Raw genomic sequence first — 23,217 nt, forward strand, 5'->3', positions numbered from 1 at the left:
TCTAGTATACATAATTATGTCTTCAGATGTGTATAAAGACCTTACATAATGAAGCGTTATGTTTCAATTAACTTAGAATGAGCTATTTCTATATCTAGACACACCGTGGATGCCTTTGCATGGAATTCGCCATGTTGTTTCTACAGTAACCTTAAACTGCTCCACAGAGCGTGTTTTTGTAAATCTCCTTCGGCCTCTTAGTCCTGTGTCAGTCACCGTAGTGCTTGGAAACGGAGGGGTGAAGTGAGCCACTGGTTGTAATTCACAACCTCACCACTAGATGCTGCTAAATTTCAAACACTGGACCTTTAAAACAACAGTTTACCAAAGACATTCTCAAAAACGCACTTGCCTCAAAACTGTAACCAAAAATGTCCCACAGTAAATCAGGGAGTCCAAGCTGGTGTGATTTAGTGGAGGTGGGGACTAATTAGCATATTTATGAATCTACATAATATGCAAAATAATACAAGGCTGCAGAGTTCAATTCAAGCTATTTTATCACTGTTAAATGTATTACAATTCATGTATTTGACTAATTCAACATTAAAACTCTGTTCTGCTCTTCTTCAAAACCCAGTGTCATCTCTCTATGCTTAGAAAAAACTAAAGATCACTTATTTTCTAATTAAGTTATTATTGAATGACAGCCTGTGAAATATCACATGAAATATCACTTATGAATGAAACACACTTATGAATGAAACACACAATCTTTGGCACCTATATATTTTGTTATTAGTACAGAATACATAAAAATGAATTATGAAAGAAAAAAGGTGAGTGAGCGAGGTGTAAACTGTAAAAATATTACCGGTCCTGGTATCCTTTCTCATTGGCGAACCGTTGAAACGCTCCCATTGGATCTGAGCCTGTGCTGAGGATGAAAACCAGAGGAGTGGAAGGAGAAATATCTGTGTACAGGGTCGCCAGATCCACTGGAGGATTCTCCACAAACTGTTGTCCCAAACAACTGATAACAAACTCAGTCACAGCAAATACAACCTGAAAGCAAACAGAATCAGAGATATGATTTAAACACCGGATGTACCGATATATCGCCCAATAATCACTATCGGTTGTTTAAAGCAATTTACACACTATTGGCTGATAGTTTAAAACAGCTGTTGATCAAGGCCGATACATCCAGTCAATCAAAAGAGGACTAGAAAATGCACAGAATTTAATTCCCTCAATATTTACAAAATCTTAAGAAACATGGCCAGTTTGATGTTCAATAATAATAGTCATTAGAATCTGTATCGGCAGATATCACACTGAGAAAGCGCCTATCGGTATCAGTGGAGAGCTTTAGTATTGATGCCTCTCTAATTTAAACATATGCGGTAGGTAGTCAACCAGAATGCCTTCTATCGCCGCGTTGAGTGCCGCAGATGGGGAAGGTGAAAATAGTTTGCGAAATTTCCCCCAGCAGGCGCAAAGGGAGTGTTTGCATCTTCAGGACTTAACCACATGTACTGTGAAACAGTGGAATGCAATGTGATACATTCCTTATAACATGACAGGAGGCACATTAAAGATCAAAACAAGAGTTATTCACGTTTATAATTGAATGAAAAAAGCGTTAAAGGCGGAGAATGAGTCAAATGCAGGACATAATAAAGTAATCATTAAATCACCAGAACAAACGTGTTATGATTACAGAGGTTCATTTAAGGATCATTTTTTTCTGCCAGTCTAAAGTGACTGCATATGCCTGATAGTTATCAGAACACACTCTTCTAATAAAAAAAGAACCATGCACCGTCTTTTCTGTCCTTATATGAGCAAACTGTTAAACAGTTGGATTGGTTTCAAAACGTACCATAACCACAGTTTAATACGTCTCTAGGAGAGAGTTTGCTTTTATAATAAATGTATCTTCAGTTAAGGATAATCACCTTTCCACCACAGCGCAAACGCAATAAAGTTCAATATTACATTCTTCATTTAACATATTACCAAGTAAAACAAAACAGTAAACATTTTGAACGTGCAAAAGCTATGTCTATTTCCATTTTCTACCTGTGCCATTTTCTAAAACGCAAATAGTTTTTTCGCTCTTTACCTTCTCCTCCATAAAACTCTTGATAAGGATGAGTTTCTGAAAAGCACCAAGCCGTTGGTCCCAATGACCTCTGACCTGTGGTTGCTTTCCAGAGGGTATGTCCTCTGAGTAAGGGGGCAGGGTAGTGACATATCCCTCCCACTGCTCCGGGTTTACTTTTACCTCTAGTTTCCCTGCAGGTAGAGAAAGCCGTGAAAAGCAAAATAAGATGAATGATTTCCATGTTGTGATCCATAACATTTAGCAAGAAATATGGCTATGTGATAATGATGTTCTGTAGCAACAGAATATACCCAGTCTGACATTGATGGGTGTGGCTATCAATTCTTTCTTAATGCCTTTAAAGCATGCCAGTGGGTCTTCCAGATTACAACACGTCTCCCAGGCGAAATCGGTTAACCACGGTACCTCTGGCTTTTCGGGCAATTCCTGTAGAGGAGGGATACACAATTCAAATGTTTTATTGCATCTTAATAATGATACATGTCAGAAACCATCTACATTCAAACACCATGAATTTTAGATCGTGATGAAGCATCAGTCATTGTTGATTCTATTGTCTAACTGACGAGAGACATTGGAGCAAACTGCAATGCAAACTCAAATATAAATCCAACCAAAGATGATAATTATAAGAGGCAGTGATGGACTGTGGCCTTTACACTTAATGACAGAAGTGGAGAAATAACACAAATAAATTCAATTTGTGTGCACCGAGCAGATTTTTACATCTTTTGAGCAGAATAATATCTATGCACAAGTTGGTGCCATGATGGTATGGTGTTTATAGAATCTGTTTGCCTCCTACGTTTTGAAGAAGGATGATAACAAAATATGTTGGTAGCATTGACTTGTTTTTGGTTTGAACACTCTTCAAAATATCTTATTTTGTGTTCTGCAGAAGAAAGAAAATCATACTGGTTTGAAATGACAAGATGTTGAGTAATTTATGACAGAATTGAATTTTTGAGTAAACTATCCCCTTTAAGTGGTTGTTATGTTGTATGGCCAACCTGGTCTATAAATATACCTTGGACCCCTTCAATAAAATATACAATGTCTCTCCTAAACTAGCCAAATAATTTGGGAATTTGGGTCTGTCGCAAAAACTGCTGGAGGAAATATACAGTACAGTAAACGTTAACACTTAGTGTTTCATTGAAAGCATGAACAATTGTTATACTAATGCTTGTCTTGGCAGGCACCACCGATAACAGGAAGTCTGACTGCTGTACAACAGATTCTATTCATAGCCACGCAAAAGTGTATCGCTTCATCGGGCATTAACACAATATAACAGCATGGTGCATTAAGGAAATGCCTTTTTAATGGCAGACAGCAAAGCCCCCTGAGGAAAGAGAAAAAATTGAAAACAGCTCTACAATCCAACAATTAACACAATTAAATCTCATTCATGGCTAGTTGATTATTTTCAGATGTCTCTGTACAAGTGTCATTTTAAAAGGTAATTCAAATAATCCAATATAGAACACAGATGATCTGATGGCATATGTTTTTCAATCTCCCACCTTCTCCATGCCTCCAGCCCCTCGCAGAAAGAACTGCCACTCCTGCTGGGAGATCTCTCCCCTCTGCATCATGATCTCCACGCACAGCATGAAGCTATAGATGGCCTTGTGCTTCTCAAAGAGGCCACGGGACACGTTCTTGTACGCGCTCAACAAAGTCTGATCCAGTAGGATCTGTAGTCTCATGCTTAGATCTCTGTGCCTCTCGGCTGCCTCGATAGTGTTGTTGAACAACTGCGAGAAGAGACAACAGACATCTAACCTATCAGTATGATGAAAACCTTTGGTAAAGCCTTTCTCTTAATCTCTCAATTTTGACATTTGCATGGCATTACCCATACACAGCACTTATTAGGTCAACAAATAGAAAATGACGGTTACGAACTTTGACAAAACTGAAGTTTTCTAAGTACATTACATCATAATGAGTAAAGTAAATTGCAATAATATCCTTTATTCTGATACCCTGTATTATATAATTTCTATATATTCAGTCTTTCTAAATGCATGTAAAGCTGCTTTGCAACAATGCACATTTGTGAAAAGAAAATGTAATTGAACTATTTCTACAACAAATTATATAAGTTAGCCGTGTTTGCCTACATACAATGTATATGTATCAGGATGTTACCTGTTTAAAATACTTTAGGGAGAACTGATACATGGGATCAATCTCAGACAGGCTGGCAATGACAAAATACATGATGGAGCCACGCGTCGCAACTGGACGATACTTTTCTCTGGCTGCGTTGATCATCTCCTCTGTCTTCTCCGCCTCCACCAGTCGAGACTTAATGGCCTGAGATGTCACCTGAGACAGAAACCAGAAGAATAGTTTGCGATCACACGTCCTTAAAGTATAAGTGTCACATTAACAGACGAATGCAACATCTCAGCACCCTGACATATTTTAAGAAAGCTAAAAAAGCATGAGGAGCTGTTTAGCAGTCCACGCACTCCATCCATTTATCCATGTGTCTTTTTCGTTCAGTCTTTCATCACTCTCCGTGGGTGGTGGAGGGGTAACAGACAGTGATGTGCAATCTACGTTAGCCTCTGATTTTCCTGTTCGCTCAAATTATGTACGTGACAGTGCAGACAAAAATTTTTTTTAATTGAATTTTATATCTATAAATTGGAAATATCTTTACATGAACTTGTCTGTTTGTAGAAAAAAACAATAAGAAACAAAGCCTAACAGAGTGGTGCCATAACACCACAATATGTTTTCTTCTCTAGTTAAGGCCATGACATATGATCTCTGATCTTCACTATGATGCCGGATCAGTAAAGAACGCAAGACCCTCATAACCTTCTCACCCCAAACCACTGACCTTTGATTCTTGTAAAGTATGTACAAGCTCCTCATTGTCAAGAATGTTGCCCTCGGAAGTAAAAAGCAGCTTAAGGATTCGGTCCTCAGTGACCTTCAGCTGGTTCCGGTCTGCATTGATGCGAACTATCAGCTGGTTACGCTGCTCCTCTAGGTCAGGACGCTCCAGACGGACTACATCACTAGACACAGAATAAAAAAAAATATTCCTGAAGGATGAAAAACTTTCGGCTAGTTTGAATTTAATATAATGGCTTGAGGCATTTCAATAGAACATGATCCAAAACTATAGAACCCGACTCTGAAGTCGCTGCTGAAGCGGTCTCACATGCGCCAACCTGAGCGGCATGACTGCCGACAAGGAGGCCATATACCCCAGGATCCTCTGAGTGTTTCAGGGGACCCACTGACTGCTACCTGAAGAAGGTCAGGCAGCACAGCACCAACTGTGCATGCTCTCATGAGACATGCTGTTACGGTAACAGAGTCTAGTTCCATACTAGGACAAGAGGTGCTCCGTGCAGGGGACGGTTGACCCGTAACGGTCAAGGTGCTGGTGCACAGGGTCCCTGTACGTACACAACAGATCTTGCGAATGGGCTGGTAAGCCAGTCGTCGAGATAGTTGGGAATACACACGCCCTGCTCCCAGGGGGAGCCAGAACAGCCTCTGCGACCTTCGTAAAGGCACGGGGAGACAGGGCCAGACCGAAGAGCAGGATCTTGTACTGGTATGCGAGACGGTCTAACAAGAGAGAACCGAGGCATGCAGTACGTGTCCTTCGGGTCAATAACCACAAACCAACCCTGGTTTCGGACGAACTGCGATCACCGCAGATGAAGAGCAGCCCCCAGCCTTAAATAGGGATGACGAAGTAGGGGCCATAGCCCCTGGGACATCTCTCCATGAGGGGAGGTCCTGTGTCTCGTGCCTTAAGTCCTCACTGCCGAACCTACCATCGAAAAGAGAGTGCGGAGGGCTGCAGAAATGGGATGCACAACGTCGAGTTGAGGCTGCTGCATGCCATGGGCACCCAGGGAGAAAGGAAGTCTCCTTGAGACAAGAACGGGCGCCAGGCCCCAGAAGGGCCCGGCTCGAGGTGGGATGTGCCCAGGATCTTCCCAGTGCGGCTTGACAACGATGATATGGCTGGAGCGGTACCCGATGTCCTGAGTCCCCCCTTGTGGTCCCCAAAAGGACACCGCCGCTCGCTGCCGCAGACGGTTTAGGAGCCTCTGTCAAGCAGGAAGCGGATGGTGTTGTGACCACGTGAACACAACCAGCTGTGACCGCAATACCGTGATCGACATGTGCCTCAGTGCAGGGATGTCGTATCCACGACCGCTACTTCAGTATGCTGGTGACCCAGACATGTGAGCAAGGTATCGTGCCTGTCTAGCTCGAGGACGATCGGTGGCACCCAAGACTACTGTGTGAGACATGCCTGGCGACATGTGCAAGCTGTAGGAGAATTTGCTCTTTTAAAAATATGCTCTTTGAAGACAACTCTGACAGCTACTGAAACGCCCAGAGGAAGTCGTAAACGCCAGGACGAGTTCCGCTGCTCTGTGTCGTAAATCCAGTCGAAGAAATGAAAGATCGCTCAGCATAAGCCTTGCAGGTTCAGAAGAACAAAAACGTGAATAAATGGCCATCTTCCCTTTTATACCCATATGTAAGGGGCGGGGACTGGCGTGCCGTCCCATTCGCCAAGTTCATTGGCCTTTTCAAAAGTATAATCAGAGATGATAGGTTCTCAAGTCAAATCCAATTCTGTCAGTCTCGACACAACGTCGAGAGACCAACAGGGGAACTACGTTTTTAATCAAGTGGTTAGGTTAATAGGTTTTTTTTTGCCCATTGTGTGAACTTTCTGTACAACAATGTAGTCAATTTATTTGGTCTTATGTACTTTATAAATAAATTTGGAATTGTACAAATTTGAATAATTCAACATACAGTACAAGGGGTTGCCAATAGATACAGTGTATAGGATACCACTAGACTTTGTACCCCATAATGGAGGATGTCATCAAAACCCTTGCTCAGGAGTTTAACTTATGTACAGTGGTTTTAGTATAAAATAGAAACTAATGTCCCAAGTGCTTGTTTTCAAATTAAAGCAGAATAGTGAATAGTTGTGAATAGTTGGATTGAAGATGATTTACCTGAGGATCTGGTCTTCTAATCCAGACTTGGTAACGGTGAAGTTGATGATGGTCACTTTGATACACACCTGAGGTAAAAGACACGGAATGATTACGGACTTGTAGCTTAGGTTTCATTTACTATGAAATTAAATATTCCTTGATCCATCCATTTTCTATACTGTTGATCCAGGGAGGCCTTAGTCTATCCCATCTTATTTTGACCACCTATAATCAATTTAAAGTCTCCAATTCATTTTTATATTTTTGAAACGTGGGGGAAACTAAAGTACCTTCCTTGCACACCCCTCGGGTTGTTACAGACAACTCTTTTTTCTGCTTAAATCTCATACAGGCCTGCTTTAATTGGCCCTACAGTTTGTGCTTTACATTTGCTGTCCTCAGTCCAATTCGTTCTGTCAGCACACCTTATGTCCCTTTCTTAAGTGGTAATGACACGCCTGTCTTGTCAAAAGGGGATACGGTGCTGTAAGTTTCAGAGACAAGGAACCATATTTGGCAACACGTTCTCTGCTAACCACCACTGCTCTTGACCACGGCCCTGTCTGTTATGATGGGCAGGGCATCGTCTCTTAGCAGGTGCACTCTGATCCGCATCCACTCCAGAATACAGGGAGAGGTTATTTGGCAGAGAGCCGTGTCACAATTGGTGTAGGACCAATGTGGTGGCACAACAGATATGTGAAGTGCTGGTGCCAGACATGTCCACTTCGCAACTGTGCCAAATCCATTTGACCTTTACCAGGTGCCAACCTGGACCCCGGAATGGTTTCAAAATCTCCGTGCCATTTACAAAACATTTTGAGAGCTTTTAAACAGCGTACAAATTAAACAAAGAAATGCTAATGAAAGACAAACAGTCATTACATGTAGACTTTCAAAAGACTGTGAGGGCCTGACATTTGCATGATCTAATGAATTATTTTAGTCACATAGGTTCTCTGTTTAAATCAATTTCCAGGAGTGATCAGGGCTGTGTTTCCTGATAACACGCACTACGAAGACTCTAAAGGTACACCTTAACTCCAGTTATACCTTTTTTAGGCGTGTTTACCGAACTACCTTAGGAGGTTACTTTGTTACGTCCCATGTTATTAAGTGCTGTCCATAGTGGTAGGGCTGAAATTTTGGATATCGATCATTCGACGTTTGCAAGAAAAACATTTCTCATATAGATTTTTATTGTTTTCTCTCTCTTGGAACACAAATTCAAACACACCTCGGGGAGGTAGTGGGGGTTGGCCATTTTGGTGGTCATGTAGAACCGGAAGTTTTTGTCATAGTCAATATCAGAATCTCCCAGTCGAATCAGCATCCTGCCACCTGACACGAACGTCTGCTTCAGAAGAATGGGTTCCAATGCTGGGTCTAGAGTTTCTTTTAGCTGTTAACACATAAACACATGCAATTAAAATTAGCATTTATGGAAAAGATCAAACTTGATCATTCAATTGAAATTGTATGTTAGATCTGCGTATACTGACGCAATCTCTCTCTTAAAATAGATGCCGGGGATAAACTTTTGTGTATGACTCAGTTGTCAGCAGTCAAAACAAACATGACTGAAATGAGATTCATGAGAGAATCACATCTGGCAACAGTCAAAACTAATAAAGTCACAACAGAAACACTCATTTACAAATGAGTTAAACCATTCAGTCCAACCAAGATTCAAGGATTTAAAATATTTAACATTTTTGTTAAAATGCTTGTTATAATGCAAACGCCTAAAAACGCATCTCTTCCTTCAACACGTCGCTGATTGATTTTTCCTAATTCTCTTCCCTTTCCTTCTTTAATAAAAAAAAAAAACACTTACTAACCTCACTGTTCTTAGCTTTGTATACTGTGCTAGGCTTTAATGGACTAGTTTGATGCACTCATGTATTTTGTTGCCTATGTTGTAATAATTGCTTCCAATGTTTCCTTGTCTGTAAGTCGCTTTGGATAAAAGCGTCTGCTAAATGACTAAATGTAAATGTGTTTTTCATGAGGTGCATACATAATTAAATCTCATGTTTTTAAACCTTGAGAGACCGGAAGTTTATCTGAAGGTAAACATGGATGTAACAGAAGGGTCAAAGGTTACCTCCTCCAGCAGTACAGGCATGCCCAGCCGGATGGCGTTTTCAAGTGTTCGGAGGAAGCCGGCGTCCGTTAGCTTGATCACTTTAAGACCGTTCTTTGTCTCTTTAGAACGTATCCAACGGTTTGCCTTTATCCAAAACACATACGAATGTATAAAATTTTTATAAATGATTTGCTTTTTCATGACACGATATATAACATACGTTCATATAAAGTGAAGAGCTATGACATTTTTTTTAATCAGTTCATGTGTGTACAACCAACATATGCACAGGAGCATCTCTGAATGTACAACCTGTCAAATCTTGATGAAATAAATGCTCCTGTCAGCTACAAACAGAAATGTGAAACACAGACTCACAAAATGGGCATGCAGAAGATTGGACTGGAGATGGTCAGATGGATAGTGTAAAACATAAATGACAAGAAAGAGCAGAGGTTGAAGGGGATGTGACAGACAAATGTTCTGAAAACGCCAGACAGTAATGAATGGCTGGAAAGGGAGATATTTTTTTGGTAAAGCAAGCAGGCTGATGATCGTTTTCCTGTTTGTTATGTGAAGCCTGTTCTTCGTTCAATCTGAACGCACTCCGCTATCAAAAATGCCCTTCACCTGACGCCTCCATTTACTTCCTGATGTCACAGAGGCTGTGAAATGCAAAACAGGAACCCAATGGGAATAGCTCTGTTAAGGAGTCAAGAAATGTTTGTCAAGCTTCTTCCAACAAGTCAGTCTAAATTTAGCTCCATGTTATTTGCCATCTCACCTCTGTTTCCAAACAATTATGACTATCAAGGAATTTTGCGGTCCTAGCACTAAATGTTTCTGGACATGAACTGCACGTGGTAAGTGAAACTGATGTCTGTGTTTTCTTGGCAATGTGTGCGCACGTGCTTTAGTTCCGCCCCCGTATCTGTCTTTTATAAATGTGATCAAACTAAAGACTCTGCGGATATTTGGAGAGTGCGAAACTATTCTGTAGGTACTCAAGATTAACATGAGATATAAAGAAACTGTCTGAGTTATGTCCGCTTTATAGTGAAGAACGATGCTTTTCAAGACCTCACATTTATGAATGCAAGCATATTTTTTGCCAATATTTATTAAGTCTGGTTTCATAAGCACAGAAATTTACTTCGAAATAAATATTATTATGGCGGATATCATTATTAATAACATTTAAACATTATAAATAAAATATTTTGAAATAAATGATTTGAAGAAAAATATAATTGTGCTAACACATGATTTCTTTCATTTCACTTGAACTGAATCCTGAAGAAATAAAATGACACCTTAATGTCATTTCTGGCAAAGGCGGTCTATTTGAAGATGCTAAATTAAAAACATTTAGATTTATATTGCATTTTTTTATTTACAACATAATTGCATAGTTACATTTGTATTATTCCATAGTTTTAATGAATTACTATTATTCTAAAAGCTATGAAAATGTTAAAGAATAAAAGACCCTAAACTTTTAAAAAGCTAGTAATGGTCAAATGCGTAGAGCAAATGAGCAATGTGCAAAAACAGTATAACAAGTCTACAGTACATGATGTATCGTAGTATTGTTAAATGCACACGACAGATGCTGTGTTGCATAGTTTTGGAATGTGGTGTGTAGTATATTATTATTGTATTAGTAGTTCCTTAGCAGTGTCCTTGTTTGGAGCGATAATACCCAAAAATAAAGCGCTAAAATAAAAAGAGAACGATTTCAAAAAGACGACGCTGCTGTCAACTAATGTTGCCATGAGTGTGAAAACCTGCATGTGGCAGCTGTTCTGCCTGTCAGATACGGAACAAACTTGTCCATATTAGTGGCAGCTTCCTTTCACCATTTAAATAAGCTGCCTTTTGAGGGAATTCATGGAAAGGTTTATATCACTTTAAAAAAGAGATAAGCTTTCATTTCATGCTGATCTGAGAGCTACTGAATTTAAACAACCATCCTGTTTAGTGCTATTGAAAATATTACAAATTGCATAATTAAACAAGCATTTGCTCTTGTGACATCACTAAGTTTCACAAGTTCGCCTCGCATATAATAACTACAGATGGGGGGGAATTATGCCAATTTTGCCTGCTGTCCCGGGGAGAGGACCCCCGGGTCCAGTGTGTTGTCATTCCACCCTGTTGTGCAGCAGTAAAAATAGGCTGATGCTGAGGAGTTGGGGTGGAGGAGGTATGCTGTGAAAATGTAGAGAGAATGCAGGTAAGGCGTCTTGTCTATTTGTAGGGGTTTTCTCCGGGCTAAAATATGATTAGTGAGATTGGTTATAAGAAGCCAGCCAGGTTAGTTATCTGAATGGTGAGATTGGTCATAGTAAGACAGCCCGATTAGTTATCTGCACATGCTCCTCCCGAACTTTCTTAATAAAACATAATTTAAATAAAAGTCATACTGTTTTAAGAATCTAAACCGTGTTTAGTGCATGTTTGGAAAGGTCACCTGATCCTGAGGATCAATCATGAGTGGCCAGCGTCGCCCACGCATCACAAGGATTCCGTTCTCTGTGGAGACGGTATCCCGCGGCAACCCTTCTGCATTCCACTGGCGGATCTCATAGGGGTCTCCGAGAATACTGATCAGACTGAAGTTTTTACTGATTGGGATTCCCAACTGTTGACAGCGTGTGATCCAGTAATCTATCAGCTACAGGAAACAAAAAATGTGTTCTAACTTACACCTCTTATAACACAATATAGCTTATTGAATCTACTTTTGATGCACTGGCTGAATTCACACTCAGCATTATTTAGCTTTACACACGTAAAAATGTACCTAGAAATAGTTAAAAATGGTTCATATTTGTCATTTACCTTAACTAAATAAAGTTTATGAAAAAGTGCTATTAAATATAAATAAACTAAAAAAGAAAAATCCGTCATCTAGGAAAAACTCAATGAATAAATATAAATGCAAGAGATTTAAAAAACTATTGCATAATAGCCTATATTTAGTTAAGATTTTAACTGGGCCCCACAGACGAAAAACATGTCAATGTTCAGTGTACCAGGGGGAATCTGTTTCAATGTTATAGTCTGATCACCTACAGTACCATAAATAAGAAGAAACTTGATATATTGGATGCAAAGACAATAAGTTCCTGCGTGGCATATCAAACTGTAGGTAAAGATAAGTGATGAGAATGTAAAGCTAATGAGAAATGACTGAGAGCTATTAATACTCTACCAATTGTCTGTAATGAGAGGTGAAGGCTCCATAATAAGCCACACAGGCTGCAGCGATGAAAACATTTCCGATGACATTGTGAATCTCCTGTTCAAACAGAGCAATGCTTTCCTGCCATCGCACCTGCTCATCTCCCAGAGCAGACGTTAACTTCCCCGACCGACCCAGACGTGATTCAGTCAGGGCCATGGTTTTGGCTACACACACAGGCACGGACGCACATAAACACAGAGGCATCCACATGTAAATGCAAATTAAGTCAAAAAATTCAATATTTATCAATTCATTCTTTGTCCTTCATTGTTATCTAATATGAAAATAATTGACCTCCTCACAAATGTTATTTAATTCTCTATTTACCTCTACCCAGTAAACAGAACGTTCCCATAACGCACATTTTTGGTTCCGTTTTGGTTATTTCCGAGGATTTAATAAAAAACTGAATATAACTTACACAGAATGTTACCTGAAGGTTATTATTTTGCAACCAGACAATAATGTCCCCAGAATGTCGCAAGGTGTTTTTTTTATAACCCAAACAAAACTTAAATAGAAAGTTCGCTAATACCATCAAACCACCCTGAAACGTTTTGGTAACCAGAAAGAAACGTCCTATTTCTGTAGTGAAAACTGTCCTTGATAACTAAAAACAAACCTTAAAAAATTACGTTCTGGGAACCAAAAATCCTTAGCTGGCTATTGCCCCTTTTTCCTAAATCCCTTTATATAAGATCAACACATTGTTTTCTTTTACTGCTGTACCATCATTTAGTGCCCATGGTGACACACTTCAGTAAATCTAATTATTTTGCAATTTTGGAACCTCATGTCTCTCTCTCTCTCTCTCTCTCACCCAGCCCATCTTTTTCAGCCACGCTGGAATCAAACTGCTCCTGCAAAATTTTGATTTGGTCTTCCACTTCCTTCAGTTTCTTCTGCTTTTCGTTCAAGGTAGACATTGTTGCGTCCAACTCGGCCTTATATACAACAAAAGAAACAAAACTGAGTAATCGCAGTGAGCAGAACACAGCGACACAGAAAAATAAATCTATAAATCAACGCTCACAATAACCAACAAACCCGATGAAAGGAATGTGCTCACCTGTGCAGCAGCCAACTTCTGACGTTTGGGTCCGACCTCTTTCAGAACTGTGGAATATAAATCCATAGCTCTAACCCACATACACAGGGATTTGCAGGCCTTAGACACCTTTTCAACTTTTTCGGGCACAAAGTCTGGATTAGTGATGTATTTCTGCAGCTTCTGAAGGATCTGAGGTTTGATATTGTCCTTCTCGTAGTCCATCAATTTTTTTAGGAAGTTGGCTTCACCTAGGAGCTGCTTTGCACTGCCCCAGTCAGTCCTAAGTGGTGAAAGATACAAGTAGATAATATCAAAATCTACACAAAAAAAGTTTGAATAGCCAGAATAGCCTAAATGTATAAATGGACTGCCTTTGTGAATACTTGACAGACAAATGAAAAAAAAGTACACTAACCCTCTCTCTTCTCTCAACAGGTAGTGGTCTGGCTTTTGTTGATACTAGAAACTTTGTATTAGCACCTATTGTATTATTGCTCTTTTATGACATATTCTTTGTAAGGCGCTTTGGATAAAGCGTCTGCTAAATTACTAAATGTAAATTAAATGTGCGTAAAACTTTCTTCAATAAAAGGCTGTTTTTTATTTTATGCAAACATGGGTTGAAAACAACCTAGTACATTTTTAGAACGTAATGAGTTTATTTTTAGATGCTGTTTTGAGATCCCTATCTTTCTCTGCACCCACAAAATTCTTCTCCACCAAACCCTTAATTACAAATCTAAATCATTACAAAATAACGCCAGCTGAGTGAGTAAGCAGCTGGAAACATAAAACTGAAACAGAATAACAGATGATTTAACGCAGGTGACTTCCAATCGCACCAAAGCAAATCACACAAAATGCATTCATAAATATTTAACACCTGAAAAAACAACCAATACAAAAGAGTGAGTGTCAAATTATGCACTTCACTCAACGTAGTTCTGACATCACAAAGTGCATAAAATCTAAACATTTTATACCACAACTTAACAATAATGGCTGGAACCCTGTAAGTAATGCTTGAGATCTCCAAAGTTATAGTGGACATCAAATTATGTATTAGGGGATAATGTACATGCAGCCGGTTGCAGCCCCGATAGTGTGATCAGAACCCGACGCTTACTTGCCACATGAGAAAAAAAACTGGACATGAAATGTGAATTTGAAGTATTTTTAGCTAATTTTACGAACGGGTAATTTGGTTTATTCATTTGTGAATATAATGTCATATATGTTATTATAAGACATATTTATATTTAATTTGTCAAAATATTCCGGTCGATTCAACTATAAAAGGTTTCTATATAATAGAGGGAGGGTCTGAAACATTTATCAAATTATCATATTTTTCTAAAAGAATACAAATGAATGTTTTTGTTTCAAATAACTTACAATAACTTACAATAAGACCAGGAATGTAAAGAACTCCACTTTGCATCTGTCACTTAAACACAGCACAGTTGTATGATCATACACAAACTGAACAATTATAAGGATAAAAGAACGTCAACACAAAGAGGGGTAAACAGAAAAGATGATACAGTCCTGGTTATAACATTATAAACACCCATTAAATTGCTGTCTTAAAGTGATAGTAATGAAGATCACGGTGAAGCAGATGGAGAGGAAATATAGATGGATGAGATTAATGATAGAGCGGGGAAATCACAGATGCTGCACACAGTCAGAATATCTCGTGTTAATATCGCCAGCAGATATGGAGTCATACCGTACAGCCCGAGGGGGTTTATGATGTGTCAGGGCATATTTTCATATTTTTCTGAGGCTACTGTTGATTGCAATTTATTTTAACATCAGAACTGCACTGTAAAATCGTATCTGTGTCTTCAGATCTTTCACCAAAGCCAGCAAAACAACGGACTACACTTCAAAATATGATTCGATAAAAAAGGGAGGGACTAACTTGTTGTTGAGGAGGATGCACACTGCCTCCATCACGGTCATGACCAGGTCCGGTGGTTTGGTAAAAACACGCATCTCAGAGATGTCTCCTTTATCCAGGGAGTTGAGAGCCTTGTTAGCGCCTTCGAGAGCGGGCAGAGCTTCATCCAAGTCACGCTGTGCATCATCCGCAATGGCCTGAGTCTCTTCTGCTTTTATTTTAGCTAAAGCTTCATCTTCCTTTACAACCTTGCGAACCTACAGCCAAAGTTGTCACTAGGTTAAAAGTAGGTTAAAAGATGACAATTCGAATGTTCATTAGTCTAAAACCAAAAACGCCTTCCCCAAAAAGACCATCTAGGACAGGGGTCCCCAAACTTTTTTCTGCAAGGGCCACATTATTCTCCCTGTCTTTAATGGGGGGCCGGGTCGGTTTGTAACAGAAAATTAGGTACAACTTGAATAATTGTGGAGATTTAATTAGGATTTGAAATGTATTTATTATGCCTCCTAATGGTAGAATAGTCTATTTGACATTTTGCGCTTGTTCGCGTGTCAGTTGTTCTATCGCAATGGTACGTTATGAATTAAACAAATAATTAGGCTATGTGAGTAACTTAGCGAAATTTGAGTCTGAAAGACAATATTTATTATTAAATATAGACATAAGTGAAACTGTATTTAAAAAATTAATTTAAATGTCTCATAGAGTGTTCACACCAAACGCGGAAAATCGCGCTATTCGCTGTCAGGATTTGTGAGGAGAAGAACCCAATGGCAGGCAGACACGGCGATGAAGGGGTTAACAGATATACTTTAATAAATAACAAGAACAAACCAAACATCCACGATGGGAAAACACTAACTAAACTGGATACAAAAAACTGAAAACAAACTCATCCCACAAGGGGGGCAAACGTAAATAACTAGGACTAAAACAAGGAACTTTGAAACCATACATACACAACGAACAAGACCAGAGAACTAGGGGACATGGCAGGAAACAAGAACAGCATAAAGGTACAGCTATACACGACCAAGGTACAATATACAATGAACGAGCACAGGACAATGAACACGAGGATGTTTTATAGGGGAAACAAACACAGGATAATTGACAAGGGTCAGGTGCAGGTAATGAAACACTCAGGGAAGGTTAACGAGGAAACGAGATGGCGGGAACAAAGACACGGACCAGAGAGAGAGCATAGAAAGCCGATAGCCAACATCTCTCTCTCACATGAAACACAAGACTTTGTCATGAATCTGCCTCAAGACCAAGAATAGACATGACATGAAGGCAGATTCATGACAGAAGCCCCCCCTTTAATGAACACCTCCAGGTGTTCATCAAGGGGTAGACTAACAAGACAAGGCAGACTGGGAACACGACAAGACAAGGCAAAACAAAGAAAACAAGATCAGGGGCAAACAAGCATGCAAAATCACAGGGTTGGGGTGAGACAATAAAAATAATAAACATGGGAGGGGGGGTGGGGGAACAACAAAGTTCACGGGAGGAAGTCCAATAGGGTAAGGATAAGGTGGGAAAGTCTTAGTTCCCGGGGGCGCTCGCGAGCGTGGAGTCCCCGGGGACTTGATGGGAGCAGTCCTGGGTGGAACTGTTCTTGTTCCCGGCTGAAAGGCCGGCTGAAAGGCCGGCTGAGCCACCGGCTGGAAGGCCGGCTGAGCCACCGGCTGGAAGGCCGGCTGAGCCACCGGCTGGAAGGCCGGCTGAGCCACCGGCTGGAAGGCCGGCTGAGCCACCGGCTGGAAGGCCGGCTGAGCCACCGGCTGGAAGGCCGGCTGAGCCACCGGCTGGAAGGCCGGCTGAGCCACCGGCTGGAAGGCCGGCTGAGCCACCGGCTGGAAGGCCGGCTGAGCCACCGGCTGGAAGGCCGGCTGAGCCACCGGCTGGAAGGCCGGCTGAGCCACCGGCTGGAAGGCCGGCTGTGCCACCGGCTGGAAGGCCGGCAGGGCAGGACTTGGTGCAGGCTGTGCCACCGGCTGGAAGGCCGGCAGGGCAGGACTTGGTGCAGGACTTGGCGCCGGCTGGAAGGCCGGCAGGGCAGGACTTGACGCCGGCTGGAAGGCCGGCAGGGCAGGACTTGACGCCGGCTGGAAGGCCGGCAGGGCAGGACTTGACGCCGGCTGGAAGGCCGGCAGGGCAGGACTTGACGCCGGCTGGAAGGCCGGCAGGGCAGGACTTGACGCCGGCTGGAAGGCCGGCTGAGCCACCGGCTGGAAGGCCGGCTGAGCCACCGGCTGGAAGGCCGGCTGAGCCACCGGCTGGAAGGCCGGCTGTGCCACCGGCTGGAAGGCCGGCTGTGCCACCGGCTGGAAGGCCGGCTGTGCCACCGGCTGGAAGGCCGGCAGGGCAGGACTTGGTGCAGGACTTGGCGCCGGCTGGAAGGCCGGCAGGGCAGGACTTGACGCCGGCTGGAAGGCCGGCAGGGCAGGACTTGACGCCGGCTGGAAGGCCGGCAGGGCAGGACTTGACGCCGGCTGGAAGGCCGGCAGGGCAGGACTTGACGCCGGCTGGAAGGCCGGCTGGGCAGGACTTGACGCCGGCTGGAAGGCCGGCTGGGCAGGACTTGACGCCGGCTGGAAGGCCGGCTGGGCAGGACTTGACGCCGGCTGGAAGGCCGGCTGGGCAGGACTTGAAACTGGGGTGGGTGGACTTGGGACCACCGGACTTGGGACCACCGGACTTGGGACCACCGGACTTGGGACCACCGGACTTGGGACCACCGGACTTGGGACCACCGGACTTGGGACCACCGGACTTGGGACCACCGGACTTGGGACCACCGGACTTGGGACCACCGGACTTGGGACCACCGGACTTGGGACCACCGGACTTGGGACCACCGGACTTGGGACCACCGGACTTGGGACCACCGGACTTGGGACCACCGGACTTGGGACCACCGGACTTGACGGGACCACCGGACTTGACGGGACCACCGGACTTGACGGGACCACCGGACTTGACGGGACCACCGGACTTGACGGGACCACCGGACTTGACGGGACCACCGGACTTGACGGGACATCAGGAGGCCCGCTGGACGGGGCCCTCCTGCCCGTATGACGCCCCCCCAAAAAATATTTGGGCTGAGTCCCGGTGTTCTCCTCCGGCTGGAAGTTCGGGCTGGAGATTACACCCCTCCTCGGCTTCTTCTTCTTCGACCGGCTCACGGTGGGTGTAGCCGGTTGCGGAGAAGCGGTGGGGAGCATGACTAGCTCCGTGCTGGAAGAGTCGAAGGGTGCAGAGGGTGAGGAGAGGCCCACAACCCCGATTTGTAGGGTACGGCCCTCGGGGATGGCGGCCAGCGGGGGGGAAAGACTGGGTTGAGCTGAGACACTGGGCTCCGGACGATTCATGGCATACCTGATCAAGTCAGTGAAGCCCAGCAGTCTCAGCATCTTCATCTCCCACCCCGCTAGAGGTTGGTTGAGGCCGCCATTGAACAGGACCATCTGCTCCTGCTCATTGTGGACCATCTCCCCTGCAGTCTCAAAAAAACGGTCCGCAAACTCCAGGACATCAGAGTGCCCCTGGCGTAAACGGAGGAGGCGATGAGCCTGGGTTGCTCGTCTTACCTCCAAGCTGCCTGCTGGGTTCTGTTCGGGCTCGTTCATTCTGTCAGGATTTGTGAGGAGAAGAACCCAATGGCAGGCAGACACGGCGATGAAGGGGTTAACAGATATACTTTAATAAATAACAAGAACAAACCAAACATCCACGATGGGAAAACACTAACTAAACTGGATACAAAAAACTGAAAACAAACTCATCCCACAAGGGGGGCAAACGTAAATAACTAGGACTAAAACAAGGAACTTTGAAACCATACATACACAACGAACAAGACCAGAGAACTAGGGGACATGGCAGGAAACAAGAACAGCATAAAGGTACAGCTATACACGACCAAGGTACAATATACAATGAACGAGCACAGGACAATGAACACGAGGATGTTTTATAGGGGAAACAAACACAGGATAATTGACAAGGGTCAGGTGCAGGTAATGAAACACTCAGGGAAGGTTAACGAGGAAACGAGATGGCGGGAACAAAGACACGGACCAGAGAGAGAGCATAGAAAGCCGATAGCCAACATCTCTCTCTCACATGAAACACAAGACTTTGTCATGAATCTGCCTCAAGACCAAGAATAGACATGACATGAAGGCAGATTCATGACAATTCGCATGTAGTTGGACGCTTGAACATTTTGAGTTTACTCGCATCATTCGAATCTTTTGCGCCGCAAGTAGTTCATCGCGTCTTTGCATTGATTTAACATGTAAATCACTCACGCTTAACGCTTCATACGCGTTTGGTGTGAACACACTACAAGGCATTGTTCAGAGAGCCGGTCCAAATCTGTGGGCGGGCCACATTTGGCCCGCGGGCCGCAGTTTGGGGACCCCTGATCTGGGGCACTTTGGACTGTCAGAAAGTCAAATAAACAAACAAAACTGCAAATACCTGTCATGGTGAGATGGGGATAAGAGATACTACTAACCAGAAGATTAAAATAAAGTGCAGTTATATCGCACATTGCAATATACAAATGTGTAAGGCGAACGTTAGTTCAATGTTATGGTCCAATAGGTGTGCATGATTTCTCTAATCATTTTGTCAGTTTGCCAAGCACATTTCTTTTCATAAAGCAAGGTCAAAATTCACACGTTTTAGTCAAATATATTTTGGTTAACATTACAAATAGCTCAAACCAATTAAAAGAAATCGTTTTTGAAATAATTGTGAAAGTTGTTGACAGGAAAGGGGAAGAGTTTCTATTATTGGCAACTTATTAAAGCACACACACCTGGTCAGCACTGGCTTGGTCCACAGCGAGTTTCTCCATAAGTGCATCAACATCAATGGATTTCTGTTTGAGCACAGGCTCCAGAGCAGAGAGGTCCTGCTTCATCTTATCAACCAGCTCATTTGTCTCCAGAAGTTTAGTGAGACCATTTTTCACACGGTCCCTAGCCTGCGTAAACAAATCCACTTTCAATTTCAAAGTCAAACATCTCTGCTTATCTTTGTGTGTCTGTCTCAGATGAGTCAGTGATATTCTCCACAGCTCCTTCAATCTAATAAATCATCCGCTTTAGATAGCATTGCTTTAATGTTTCGAAGCTAACAACCGTTCCATTTGCAATTTACTGGTGATTGGAATGACGCAAATGATGTTGTGTAATAATGACAAAGAACATCCATAGCCCCGCCTCCTCACCGCCAGCAGCTGTTGTCTCTTTTCTCCCAGCATGCTCAGGTACAGATTAATGAGCTCTAAATAGGAGGTGGGTGTTGTATAGTAGTGTCTGCGCAGTTCGGAATAAAAACGCTCGGCCATGTCAGTGACGCTGACGTGGATCTCCACGCACATCTCTGAAAAACACTGCTTCATCTCTTCGCTGCCAAACTCCACGTGCTGGAAGAATGTCTGGGACACAGAGAGCAGAGCTTCACGAGGCCACTGCAAAGAAACACATGACAACATACAATTGGTGGACTAATCTAGAAATGTGTGTGGCAATCTTTCAAATCAAATATTTTTATGAACAAACTAAATTTGTGAAACTATTTGTGTTAAAACAGAAACTTTATTGGATGCGGCAGAGAAACGAGTTCTACGTCAGTATTCTTTACATAAATCTTTAGTTCACACAACTCAAGATCAGTCGCTCATGTCTTTGTCCTCTGAGCTGATAGTATTCGATTAATGTACACATGTTCTCATGATAGCAGGAAATAGCAAAGGTTATGGAAATCATGACTGACTCCAATAATAAATGAATAAACTTGATTCTCCACAGAAATACACACCCATCTCCATTGTGACATGCATTTCCATCATTGCCAAGAGAAATATAATCTGCTGAATAGGGACCAAAGAAAACGGAACGGTGACTTCGTAGCAAAAAACATATTGTATAAGACAACATCAGTAATGTGCTTAAACCTATTTGATCTCTGAACTGTTTAAAAGTTTAGTTGTTATTCTTTTACCGAACATAAATAACACAGTGTTACAAATTGTTGTTAAGTCCATCTTTTCTTGTACAATTCTGTTGTGCTAATTATTGTGATAATACTTATTTTCATGTTGCATCAATGTTTAAGTGTATATTTATCTCAAGTAAATGTAAAGCTTACATCATTAATTACGATATTTCTGTATATTGCAAATAAACAAAAACTGTACAAATTTTCACATATTTATTCATTTAAATTAGTTTCCAATTATCACTGTCAGAAAATTCTAGAAATGTCTGTAGCACAGGGAAGGTGGGATGAAGCGATGATGGGTGAATACGTGTGGAACTTGGTGTGTGAGGACATTATTAATCATAAAAGACAAAAATTATCAAAATCACTTCTGAAGTTTTGGACGACTCATTTTTAGTCACTGTTATGTTAAACTGTTGTTTTGAGCTCAGTGTTATGCCAGTACATTTAAATTTCTGTTTACGAGCAATAATACAGAAATGTATAAATATGTGAAAATTATTTTTAGTTTTTTTGTGAGTAACGTAGTAAATGTGATTTTAGTATTTAGCATGTTAAACTTCATAAAGAATTTTTTTGTTTGTTTATTAAAGCGAAACGCAACACATAGTGTTATAGTATTGAAATACATAGTATTAAAATATTCAGACCTATGGGTATTTCTCATGGCATTTTTGTTTGACAAAAGTTTTATTGTGGCAAGTATCTGTACAAGTGACAGTACAAGCAATGTTGTGGCAAAATGCTAAACAAAATGTTAAATGCTCTCTCATTTCGCTTAGGAGAAAAGCATCTGCTAAATTAATAAATGCAAAATGTAATGTTAAGTAATGATTACTTACAAACAAATGTAGGTTTGCAGTATAAAACATTTAATGTTTCAGTATTTAAAGGATAAATAAAAACACTGAAATTACCATCATTCATGTACTTGCATGCTGTTTAAAACCTGTATGTGTTTCTATTTCAGTGGAACACAAACTGAAAATTATAGATTTTTATATTGCTCTTTTCTTTTTTATTGTTGTGCAGCTGCTTTAAAACAATCTATTGAATGAAGTACGATAGAAACCAAAGTGAAACTTCAGATCTTGTCAGTCATTTTTCAAAACTCTACTGACTTTACATAACTTTGAATAAAGCCTATATTCATTCAAACTTTCTCCGTACAGTAAGTTGAGGCTGAGTAAATGATGGCACAATTTTCATTTTGAGATGAAGTAATATTTGTTTGCATAATGGTATATCTACAGACTGAACACAAAAATAGCAGTTAGACAGCCGTGAAAAACATCATAAGGGGTCACTCCTTCATTTTATTCAGTGAGAACAACCTGAACAGATAAACATACACAACCAACGTTATACTAATTCAAACATCCACATCCACCACATGCCAATATGCCTCTGGTGTCATTCATTTGTGTATTTGTTTGCTCCACACTGTAAAAATGATTCTGTGTTGGGAATTCTAGATGCACAAATTATTTTATCACGTTCACCGTAAATAAACTTGTATAAAGGATCTTAATTATTTTGTGGTGGGAAAACATTAAATATCATTTTTTGTGAAAAAGTGCTATTTTATGTGCTTTACAATAAAATGAAAGACTTGATAGAGTTCTGAGACACACTTCTCAGCTTACTTGTGCATTATATATGTTGTAAACAATAATAAATGTTAAACTGAAGTTAAAAAAGATCAAGCAGTTAACTCCATTGCTCAAATAAGTATTGCTTCTTGATTTCTTATGTTTATCATGTGACTTGCTTAAATAATTTAGGTAATGTTACTTCATTTATTCATG

The 23,217-nt window shown here is 41.5% G+C and overlaps 1 protein-coding gene across 1 annotated transcript in view; it reads right to left on the reverse strand.

Annotated features, from left to right (window-relative positions):
* Positions 1-23,217, reverse strand: part of dnah6 (dynein, axonemal, heavy chain 6) — a gene marked incomplete at both ends in the record, with an annotated part of 62,436 nt that overhangs the window by 9,937 nt on the left and 29,282 nt on the right. The window contains 16 exons of the mRNA XM_079462724.1: positions 815-1,005; positions 2,069-2,241; positions 2,362-2,497; positions 3,598-3,831; positions 4,229-4,408; positions 4,932-5,112; positions 7,099-7,166; positions 8,318-8,482; positions 9,188-9,313; positions 11,643-11,846; positions 12,387-12,583; positions 13,240-13,363; positions 13,489-13,750; positions 15,398-15,633; positions 20,220-20,387; positions 20,634-20,876. Coding sequence (XP_079318850.1) covers positions 815-1,005; positions 2,069-2,241; positions 2,362-2,497; positions 3,598-3,831; positions 4,229-4,408; positions 4,932-5,112; positions 7,099-7,166; positions 8,318-8,482; positions 9,188-9,313; positions 11,643-11,846; positions 12,387-12,583; positions 13,240-13,363; positions 13,489-13,750; positions 15,398-15,633; positions 20,220-20,387; positions 20,634-20,876 — 2,888 coding nt within the window. The remainder of the gene's footprint in view (positions 1-814; positions 1,006-2,068; positions 2,242-2,361; positions 2,498-3,597; positions 3,832-4,228; positions 4,409-4,931; positions 5,113-7,098; positions 7,167-8,317; positions 8,483-9,187; positions 9,314-11,642; positions 11,847-12,386; positions 12,584-13,239; positions 13,364-13,488; positions 13,751-15,397; positions 15,634-20,219; positions 20,388-20,633; positions 20,877-23,217) is intronic.

The sequence above is a fragment of the Barbatula barbatula genome (assembly GCF_947034865.1).
Source record: "Barbatula barbatula genome assembly, chromosome: 8".
Lineage (NCBI taxonomy): Eukaryota > Metazoa > Chordata > Actinopteri > Cypriniformes > Nemacheilidae > Barbatula > Barbatula barbatula.